The sequence below is a fragment of the Miniopterus schreibersii genome (assembly GCF_964146895.1).
Source record: "Miniopterus schreibersii genome assembly, chromosome: 1".
In the NCBI taxonomy this organism is placed as follows: Eukaryota; Metazoa; Chordata; class Mammalia; order Chiroptera; family Miniopteridae; genus Miniopterus; species Miniopterus schreibersii.
In genome coordinates, this window is record NC_138101.1 from 68,027,206 (window position 1) to 68,038,102 (window position 10,897).

General features: G+C 42.0%; 1 protein-coding gene across 1 annotated transcript; it reads right to left on the bottom strand.

Annotated features, from left to right (window-relative positions):
* Nucleotides 1-368: 368 nt before the first annotated feature.
* On the bottom strand, nucleotides 369-10,897 carry PLA2G12A (phospholipase A2 group XIIA). The gene is made up of 4 exons (XM_081116131.1): nucleotides 10,544-10,897; nucleotides 5,012-5,088; nucleotides 3,923-4,088; nucleotides 369-1,628 (listed from the first exon to the last, which is right to left on the bottom strand). Exons 1-4 carry the CDS (start codon nucleotides 10,749-10,751, stop codon nucleotides 1,510-1,512), a joined length of 570 nt encoding a protein of 189 aa, XP_080972257.1. The 5' UTR covers nucleotides 10,752-10,897; the 3' UTR covers nucleotides 369-1,509.

Here is a 10,897-nt window from a genome sequence, read left to right on the forward strand (position 1 = left end):
AATTCGGCCTGTAATCACTTCAAAAGGACCACTTCTCCTGGGCGTGTATTTCTCTGACTTTCCAAGTAGTTTGTCTTAATAACTTTGGCCACAACTTACCCAAAAGATACATATGGCCTGAGATTCTGGGCTCAGGAAAGTCAACAGGCAGTGGTAGGCAAAGAGCGGTAAAGGAGCACAACTGAACTTCCCAAGGGGCTGAAAAGCTTTCAACACTCACAGATATTTTCAGTTAAGGATGTGGGATTTGCTCTTAAACATGTTAATAATTTTTAATGTAAATAAGAGATCTATAAAAGATAGTTCTTTGTAACTTGCTTTCCATCCCTTTTGACCCCACAGTTAGACTTAAAAAAACAAACCAACAATATCAAGAACAATTTTTATTAAGACTACTATTAGCAAAAGGTCACAGTCTTTTAAAAATATCTCAGAATCTACTATGGGGAGCAAGCTAGGGAATAAACACCGAATCATATCAGCATATAATGCTCTGATGTATATGTTAAACAACTTTTCATTTGTCTCATTAAATCCATCATTTTCTCCAATTCAGGCAAAGATTATAGCAAAATATGACATTCCTCATATGAGTGGTTCATAAAATGGGAGTGTCTGTGTTTCTGAATTTTGTTCACGTCACCTTCTAGGCACATCACATAATACCTACATATCCTGGTTTTCCTCCCTAGGAGGTCACCAACCAATGGTTCCAATTTTATAAGACATACAGACATGGAAACTTTGTCCTTGTCATTAGTCCTGTCACTAATAGAAGTGTTACTTATTCATATATTCAATGGGCTACAGATAAACAGCATATTTTGTATTAATTAAAATAGGAAAAAAATAAAGTAGGATCCTTCCAGGTATAAATGTATATTTTAAATTGTATAATAAATAAATATACTTCTGAAAATCTCCCCATATTTCCAAATAAGATGTTCAGTGTCCCTTATAATGAATTTTACATTTCCCCTTTTTTTTTGTAAATACAGCTGTGAAAACAAAGTTACAGCCTCTTTCTTTAAAAAACACACACAAAAACTCACCCCTTAACACACGCCTCTCTTTGAGACTGGTCAAGACAATCTGGTCTAGCAGCACCATCCAGGAACACAGCCTCCCCCACTTGTTCTTCAGTTTGAAGTTCTGTTTTTTGTTTTTAAATATGTTTTTATTTACTTTAAAGAGAGAGGAAGGAAGAGGGAGAGAGAGAGAAACATTGATAGGTTGCCTCCTGCTGCACCCGGACTGGGGATCGAATCCAAAACCCGAGTATGAGCCCTGACCGGAATCAAACGGGCGACTTGTTGGAGCATGGGACGACGCTCAGCCAACTAAGCCACACCGGCCTGGGCTTTAGTTTGAGGTTTTAATGTCAAAATAAGGTTTTGCAATAATCTTTTCACAAAAATAAGGCATCTTTGTGTTGTAAAAACATTAGTTCTTTGCCAAAAGTTATGTTCTTTTATCTTCATCTGCTGTCACCACCTGTCAGCATCTTCTTTAAAGATCAGTTTTTTCTTCATAGCGACACCTACATGCGGCTCGCTGGCTGTCCAGGTACGGTTTACAGCCTAAATGTATAACACTGTCAAACAAGAGCTCCACTGTTGTTTCACATGCTGCAAAGTAAGAAAGTGTCATTACTGTGGGGCAATTGCAAAGTATCACTCCCTTCACACATAGTACATGTTCTAGCACAGCGCCAAGCATGTCCTTCCTGGGCACTTAAACGTATGCTAGGTGAAAATTCTCCCAAACCCTTGCAACCCAGTTACTATATCTATATATACAAAGACTTTATTTCACCCTCTTTACCATGTATCTACTTTTTTTTTTTAATCTTCGCCAGAGGATATTTTTTCCATTGCTTTTCAGAGAGAGTGGGGGTCGGGGTGGGGGTGGAGAGATAGAAGCATCTACATAAAAGAGACACATCCATTGGTTGCTTCCTGCACACGCCCCAACCAGGGCCGGGACGGAGCTTCCAACCGAGGTACGTGCCCTCGGCTGGAACTGAACCCGGGACCCTTCAGTCTGTGGGCCGATGCTCTAACCACTGAGGCAAACAGGCTAGGGCCATGTATCTACATTTTGTTTGCATACAAACGGTCAGCTCAGTTTTCTGTACTAGACAAACGAGTCTCTCTCAATAGCAGTGATCAATCAGTTAATCATTGTTAATTTTCCTTACAGGTATTTATTATTTGTATCCTCACCCAAGGATATGTTTGTTGATTTTTAGAGAGAGAGGAAGGGAGAGAGAGAGAGAAACATCAATGTGAGAGAGAAACATCAATTGGTTGCCTCCCGCACTGGGGATCAAACCAAAACCTAGGTATGTGCCCTGACCAGGAACACCCAGGTGAGATTATCTCAATATATTATATTTATAGAGATGTAGCACAGAATGGCTTTTAGCTGTCCAGATCCTTCCAGTTTCAAATATTCATGTTAAGAAACTTTTCATTACAAAATCTTGATATTATCAAAGTTCTCCAAGAGACCGTGCCATTAAGGCACACAACCAACCGCAGAAGTGTAAAGGCTATGATTATTAAATAAAAGATTGCAAGGAATTTGGTTTCATCATTTAGCTACATTAGTATGAGCTCAGATCAGGACACAGGAACCACATCCGCCTCTGCTTCAGCTGTACAGGTTCACACCTTAGCCTGAAGCATGCAAGGGGATTCAAAGGCTGCGAGTTCAAGCTTCACCTGGAGCAGAAATTTCTTCCGTGACAGTTAGTAGGAGGGTTTCAGAATCAGACCTACGAGATTATTTGGGGAATACTGTAGTAGACAGAACACAGGTTTTAGAGTCAGAAGTATGTAACTTGGGGCAAGTTACTTCATTCTCAACCTCCGTTTCCTTCCTTGAAAAATGGGTTTAATGCACCTACCTCTTTGGACTTTTGTAAACTTCAATGAAAACACACGTCTGAAGTCTCTAGCACAGTCTGTTATGCAAAGTGCTTAAAAATGTTAGTTTCCTTTTGTGCCCGTCTCATTGCCCTTCCTCTTCTGTTTTCAGTGTGTGGGACATTCTCTGGCTTGACAGTAAAGAAATCTCATAACTGATAGTAATTGTTCAGTGATGTGTATGTCTGCAAATATCTCATTTTACCCTTATGACAACTCTTGGAGAGAGGTGTTATCATTCTCATTTATGAAAGAGACAGTGAAGTGCCTTTTCCCTTCACTGATTTTGGCCTTGTATCCCTTCACTGTCATGATCATTACCATGAGTACGACTATATGCTGAGTTCTGAGTCCTCCTAGCAAACCAATGAACCAATGAACCTGTGGGTGGTTTGGGGGCCCTCCTGACACAGACACCTATGAAGAGACAGTTAAGACTCAAATCTTCTAGAACTTCCTCTTAATTCACTGGACCCAGGGTTTGCAAGATCTGGCATGAATTCTTCTCTGCCTCACATACCCTCCTCCCAAGGCTTCCTAACACTTTTTGCTTCCATGACTATAAATCATTTCAGACTACAAAAGCATTGATTTCCATCTCAGAAAACTGAAGGGCTGTGTTACAATAGGTAATGTAATATAGAGTGAAATATTTCTATTGGGCCCTCACCAGTTTACTCAGTGGTTAGAGCGTAGGCCCGAGGACTGAAGGGTCCTGGGTTCGATTCCAGCCAAGGGCACATACCTCAGTTGCAGGCTCCATCCCCGGCCCCGGCTGGGGTGCGTGTGGGAGGCAACCAATCGATGTGTCTCTCTCACATCGATGTTTCTCTCTCTCTCTCCTTTCCACTCTCTCTGAAAAAGCACTGGGAAAAATATCCTCGGATAAAAAAAACAAAAACAAAAGAAACATTTCTATTGGTAAATCTTGTAAAACAAAGCATTCAATGAAACTTGCCGCACCGCACTCATCCCTGTCCCGGCCGCCTCACCCTGCACGTGCTGGGCCAGTCCCAGCGTCTTCTGCACCTCGCGGCAGATCTTGGAGAGGCAGCGCTGGAACTCCTCGTCACAGTCGTTCTTGCTTTCCCCGCAGGTCTCGTAGCACCTGTCGTGGTGGTTGCAGCACTTGGTCAGGGAAGGGATGCCAATATTAAGCTGAAAGAGGCATTTGGATGGGTTGTTATTGATGAAATTCAAAACTGCTCTCCCTCCAAACGCTTTCCATTCTACATACCCTCCCCGCCTCGCCCCGCACCGGCCCGCGTCACTCTCTAACCTCCCTCTCAGCGTGCCTTAAAGCCCCCTACTTGGCAATGTTAGAATATTCACAGCTAACTGCGGGTGACAAACACAACTTCCAAAGAACAAAACATAGTTTTAAAAACTGAAAGGTAAGGCTAAGAGCTTTAAAAGAGTTTTCCAGGGGCTAGGCAAGTATAATTTTTGGATATTCCAGAGTATTTTGTACCTCTTGCCCCAATAAAATGTATACTTTATATGAAATGTCACTGAAAATTTTTAAGCTCCTACAACTCAAATTTCCTTTGTTGTTTTGAGGTTTAATCCGTAAGTGTTCATCCAATCCCTAAAGATACTGTTCCTTCGAATCTATAATTTATCTTTAGCTATTTTAAATAACTTTATATGCAAAACCCTTGTATCTAGGAATCACTCTTATAAACATTTTCCCCCATGACACTTGGTTCAGATCCAGCTTGCCTTACCACAAACACACAGCTATCCCACTTAGCCTAGTTTTAATATAGAAAATATTATCCTTACCTATACTTTTTCATCCTAAGTAGCATTACTTCTATATTAAACCATATTTGTGACATGAGGAAATATCATTTAAATAGTATTAACATCTACCAAATTAAAAATAAAACATGAATTTTACTACATTTAGTTTTGCTAGGACTTAATGTGTTTCTAGCTGTAAAATAATATAATAAACCTGATCACTATTACAACAAGCAAAATTATTTGTGAACCTGAGAACACACTGATAGTCTTGCATTATCAAGAGTATTACATGGCCTAACAATCATAAGACTTATCAAATAAAAAATATTTACCTGAACACCAAATAGTGGAGAGCCACATCCATTCGGCGGGGAGGGTTTATAACCATAACGCGGGAAAGGCTTAGATCCTATAAAATATAAATGGTATTATAATTAATTTCAAATATGATAGAAAATACATATGCAAAAAGGTCTACAATGTGCTAGACTAGCCTTGGAAATACTTAATATTGGGATGCTGACATAAGTGAGTATGTCTTTATTCTGATGAGCATTAAGAATGCTAATTTGGCCCTAGTCTGTTTGGCTCAGTGGTTAGAGCATCGGCCCGCAGACTGAAGGGTCCCAGGTTCGATTCTGGCCAAGGGCACATACCTCGGTCGCAGGCTTGATCCCTGGCTCTGGTCAGGGAGCATGTAGCAGGCAACCAATCGATGTGCCTCTCTCACACAGATGTTTCTTTCTCTCCCCCCACACTCTCTCTGAAAAGCAATGGAAAAAAATATCCCCTGGTGATGATTAAAAAAAAAAGAATGCTAATTTGTCTAACTTAAAATTTTTATTTGTCCTGCAGTGAAATATGCACACATGTGTACATATACTGAGTCATGTGTACATGACTGAGGATAACTAAACGTGTACATATACACATTTGTGGTGGTTCATAAAATGTAATTATGTTTGTAAACCTCTACCATATTAAACATACAAAAGCTTACTCTGGACTTCTGGAGATTTCAGAGGTTATATGCCAGATTGGGTCCATATGTAGGAAAGAAATCTCCCTACTTTCCTGTACATTCTAGCATCTATATATATTTTTAATCCTCACTCAAGGACATGCTTTGATTGATTTTAGAAAAGAGAAGAAGGAAGAGAGAGAGAGAAACATTGATGTGAGAGTGAACATTGACTGGTTGCCTCCAGCATGCGCCCAACTGGGGATCGAACCCGCAACCTGGATATGTGCCCTGACCAGGAATCAAACCCATGACCTTTCAGTGTACAGGACAAGGCTCCCACCAACTGAGCCACACTGGCCAGAGCTAACATTTATATTTTTAGGTTAAAACCTATAGGGCAAGAACTGTATCTTCCTATCCTTGAGCCAATGGTCCATTGCACACAAATCTCAATACCATTAACCAACCAGTTACTGAGTTAGCGCCTAAAGCTAAGGAAGGCATGGTCATCTAATGATCACTTAGTTACAGTAGCCCCCCCCTTACCTGAGGACCCCCAGCGGGTGCCTGAAACTACAGATAATACAGAATTCTACATATACTTTGTTTTTTTCCTATGCATACAAACCTATGATAAAGTTTAACTTATAAATTACATACAGTAAGTGGTTAACAATAACCAACTATAAAGTAGAACAATTATAACAATATGCTGTAATATAAGTTATGTGACTGTGCTCTCTCTCTCTCTCTCTCAAAATATCTTATTATACTATGCTCACCCTTCGTCCATTGATGATGTGAGCTGACACAATGCCTATGTGATGAGGTGAAGTGGGGTACTCAGAATGGCGTGCCATTTAAAAATTATGGGTGGTTTATTTCTGGAATTTTCCACTGAATATTTTCACACAGCAGTTGACTGAGGATAACTAAACTGTGGAAAGTGAAACTGAGGATAATGGGGTCTACTCTACCTTAATATAAGACCTTTATATCTTTATAAGACCTTACAGGACTACACATCCTAGCCTAGACTCTGGCCAATCATTTCACAAATATACTCCTTTGCCAGCTAAGGAAAATGGTCAGGAATAAACTTGATGAACTATATTACTCCACTTACACTTTCCCTGATAGTGCCAATGGTTCAGTAGCAAGGTGGAAGATGGCATTGTCATTCATCTTAAATGTTGGAAGGTACTTCAGAAATCAATCTCCTCTCATAATATAGAAATCATTTTGACAAACCAAACAGTCACCTACTTTCTCTTTGAATGTTTCCCACAATCCTCCTACAGTATCAAGAAATAGTCTATTCCATTGTGGAATGGCACTGACTGTTAAGCTCTGTTTTCTTGTACATTCTACCTGTAAGCCATCCTCTGCCCCCTGGGGAACACAAAACAAGCCAATGCCCTATTTTACATGGAATGCTTTTAAACATTTCGGGCTACCATTTATCTTTACCTCTAAAATTAAAATATCCCTAGTTATTATAAATACCACCCCACAGTTGGATACTTGGGAGAAAAAACACAAAGTATTTCTCCAACTTTCATGCAACTAACATTTATGACTAGGAGACTTAAAGATAAGTTTACCTTCCAAAATAAAGTGGGGAGAGCGGGGGAGAAGCAACCCTTCTAGCAATCAGCTATCAAAGTAAGTAACTCACTCAAAGTAATGATCTAAAATTGGTTTAAGTGCATTGCTAAGACTCTCATGCTCAACTGAGCTGACCAAGTAGAGCCTCAAGAAGTGTACAACCTCACGAAGATAGAAGGCTACAGCCTGCTCCACTGAGTCTGAAGAACCACCTCTACAAAGGGAATGGCTATGATAGATCTAGAAAAGAGGTGGCCAATGAGAAAAGTTGGTCCAAGAAGGAGGGTTGTTTCTGGGCAGATGAAGGTAGATGCCTGAGGCTGTCACAGAGTCCTCACTGTGATCATTCAACTCCTCCTATTAGTCCTTCCTTCTTAAGAAAACTGCTTATGTTTTGGCTTTCCACTTATAAGGGCCTACAGACAAGGATATACTAACCATTTGGATGTCTAACGGGCACCTCAAACTTAAGACGTACCTCTTAACATTCACCCCCACACCTGTTCCATCCACAGTGCCTTCTTCTCAAGTAATAGCAACTCCATCCTTCGGGTGCTCAGGGAAAATACCTTAGCCATCTTTGTCTCTCTCATGTTCTTATATCCCACATCCAATTCAACAGCATGTCCTGTGGACCCTACCTTCAAAAGATTCAAAATCTAACCACTTCTCACCACCTCCACTGCTACCGTCCTGCGCGAAGCCACCCTGGATGATTGCCATAACCGCCTAACTAGTCTCCCTACTCTGGTTTCCCCGCCCCACCCCACCTCCAGCTATAGTCCAATATCAACAATGAACCGGAGCCATTCTATTAAAATATGTCAGATGGAGTTTTTCCTCTGCCAGAACCCCACCAATGGCTTCTCACCATATTCAGGATAGAAGCCAAAGGCCTTTCAGTCTGCCCCATGTCAGTCTGTCCCCGCACCCTGACTTCTCTGTCCTCGCCTCATTACCCTCTCCTCTTCCTTTCTTCCACACTGTTCCATCGTATCTCACCTCTGCTGTCCTCTAAATAACATTAGCTCACTCAATAAAGCCTTGTTTCCACCCTAGGGAGGATGGCCAGAGGGAGCAAGTATCCCTAATGCCAGTCCTTTCTATAAAGTAAGAATAATTATATTCGACAAGTGTGTGCCCTTTAATCTGACCTCCTCCCACCATTAAGTCTTTTTTTTTTTTAAAGCTGCCTTGACCTCTTTATGTAACTATTAAATACTTTTAAATACTCTAGCTTTGGGATTTGTCTGTTTCTGTTGGTTCTGATTTGGTCACTTGCATTCCAAAATATAGGAAAGGTTGAAACAGTGTTCTGGGGAGACTTCTTCAAGCAACAGCAACGAAACAACAATTTTCATTATGTTGGAATTATCAGTGTGGTAACTTTCGATCACAGTCCTATGCAGACAGTACTTACTAAGACACAAAGGATTTTCACTGAAGCCTGCCTACCACTTCTTAAATTATCACAACCATCTGTGGTTTTATGCTGGAGATGTTACTCTAAACTCTAAATGGTACATTTAGTTAGGCTTGTGGAAAGATAAAAAAGAATTAAGTAAAAGGAAAGATTAAAATAATCTTTTTAATAGTAGTATCCATTCGACTTCAGAGCTATTTTAAATATACAGAAGCTCTAGAACCCTTGACTCTAGATAAGTGTATGAAGACTACTGCTTCCAAGTTTTCCTGTCTCTGTAAATGGCAACTGCGTCCTTTCTTTGCATCAGGCCAAAACCTTCAGTCATCCTTGACTGGCCTTTCTCCTCGGGTCCTTTACACTTGCTTTTCCTCTGCCTCGAGTGTTCTTTCCCCAGATCATCACCTTCTCCATTTCCCAATTTCTTCTCAAGTATTTTCTTATCAGTGAGGATTTCCCTGAACAACCAATTTAAAAGAGCAAACTCCCTCCCAACACTGGTGTTTCCTCTGCTTTACTGGTCTCGAAGCACTTCAGACCTACACACACTGCATATTTGGCTTATTTTACTTGCTCATTGGTTTCCTGGCTCTCTCCCCACCAGAATGTAAGCTACGTGGACAGAAATTTCGTCTGTTTTGTTCAGTGCTGAATCTCCAACTGGTAGAACACAGCGCACAACAGGCACTCGAATGTTTGTATAACTAATGCGAATGAGAAATGAAACTACGACATCTGCCTGAGGAAAGGCAACCATTTAATCTTCAAATTATTGGCCCTAGCAAGCTCAACAGGGACAAAACATCTTTCTTGATTGCATACTGGTGGTGACATTTAGACAAAAGTTTAGGAAGGAATGAAACATTTACAACTTCATAGCATATAAGATATAGCTCATTCTTTAACCCCATTAACATAAAACTAGAAATTATTTTGAGAATTACAGGCAGCAGGTGGCATCAGAGTTTAACATGACATAGGTTTGTTTTTGTTTTTTTCAAATTCACCTACATACAATCTGGTTTCGCTGTTAAACTCACTGAGCTCCCTATTCTTTTGAGCTGCAAGCAATATGTAAGCCCGGAACTTGTCTCCTCTTACTGGGCACATATCGCCCAAGTATTTCCTTAGCATTTTGAATTTCCAAAGAGAGGCCCACGTACTTTATCTGAACTGTAACAAGAAAGATTTCTGCCGGAAATACTGAGTTTATTATGACCAAGGATGCTACCAAACAAGTTCTCAGATTCAAACCAAAGTCTAAAAATGTGAAAACGGAAATCAAAACAATCATATTAATATTAACCATGAGGAGGAGGCGTCACTGATATCCAAGGAAAGACAATGACTGTCAGGTCCTGATAGAGTAATTTTTTAGAAGAGTTATCAAAACTCTTTCTCAACAATAGAGTACACCAAAAGTCTGTACAAAGGTGGCAGTTTATTTTCTGTAGTTCTGCAGAAAAAAAAAAATTAAATCCAACTCTTGAGAAAGTTAAACCATCATGACTTTAGAAGTCTCGGTATGTTTTGCATGCTCGGCTGACTTACGAAGGAGCTATATTAGGAAGCTAAACTTAGTGTGTTCCACTCCATTCCTACGGTGCGTGCGGCACTAAGTTCTTCGGCCACCTTGCGCAACTGCAAACAAACAAGCAAAAAAAAAGGAGAGAGCAGTGAAAACCCAGGGGGCGCGCGCCCTCCTAACTAACTAGCAGAGCGACTGGGAACCAGGTGGCTCGGTGACAAGAATGGCAAGATCCCAGCAGGGGTTAGGTGTGCCCGCGGCCAGAGGCCCGCGCCGAGGTCTGCCTGGCCGCTCCCGCCCCACGCCCTGCGCCCCCGCAGCCCGGGACGCGGGCCCCTCACCGTCGCTGCACCTATACTGGCACAGCCCGTCCTCGCCCCCCAGCAGGTCCAAGGCGGCGTTCAGGTACGTGTCGATCTTGTGAACGCCGTTCCGGATGGTCTTCAGGGTGGCCCTCCAGTCGGTGGACTGGGCCTCCTCCTGGCACCTGAGCGCGGCGGTCAGGACGAGGAGGAGGAGGGCGAGCGCGGGCCACGGGAGCAGGGCCATCCGCGCAGCGCCCAGCCGCGTGGGGACCCGCGGGTCCCAGGAGCCGAGCGACGGGCGCGCCCCCACACAGCCGCCGGGGCGCCCCAGGCAGCCGCACGCGCCCCGCGCTCCACGGCCACGCCCAGCTCCGTGGCCACGCCCCCTTT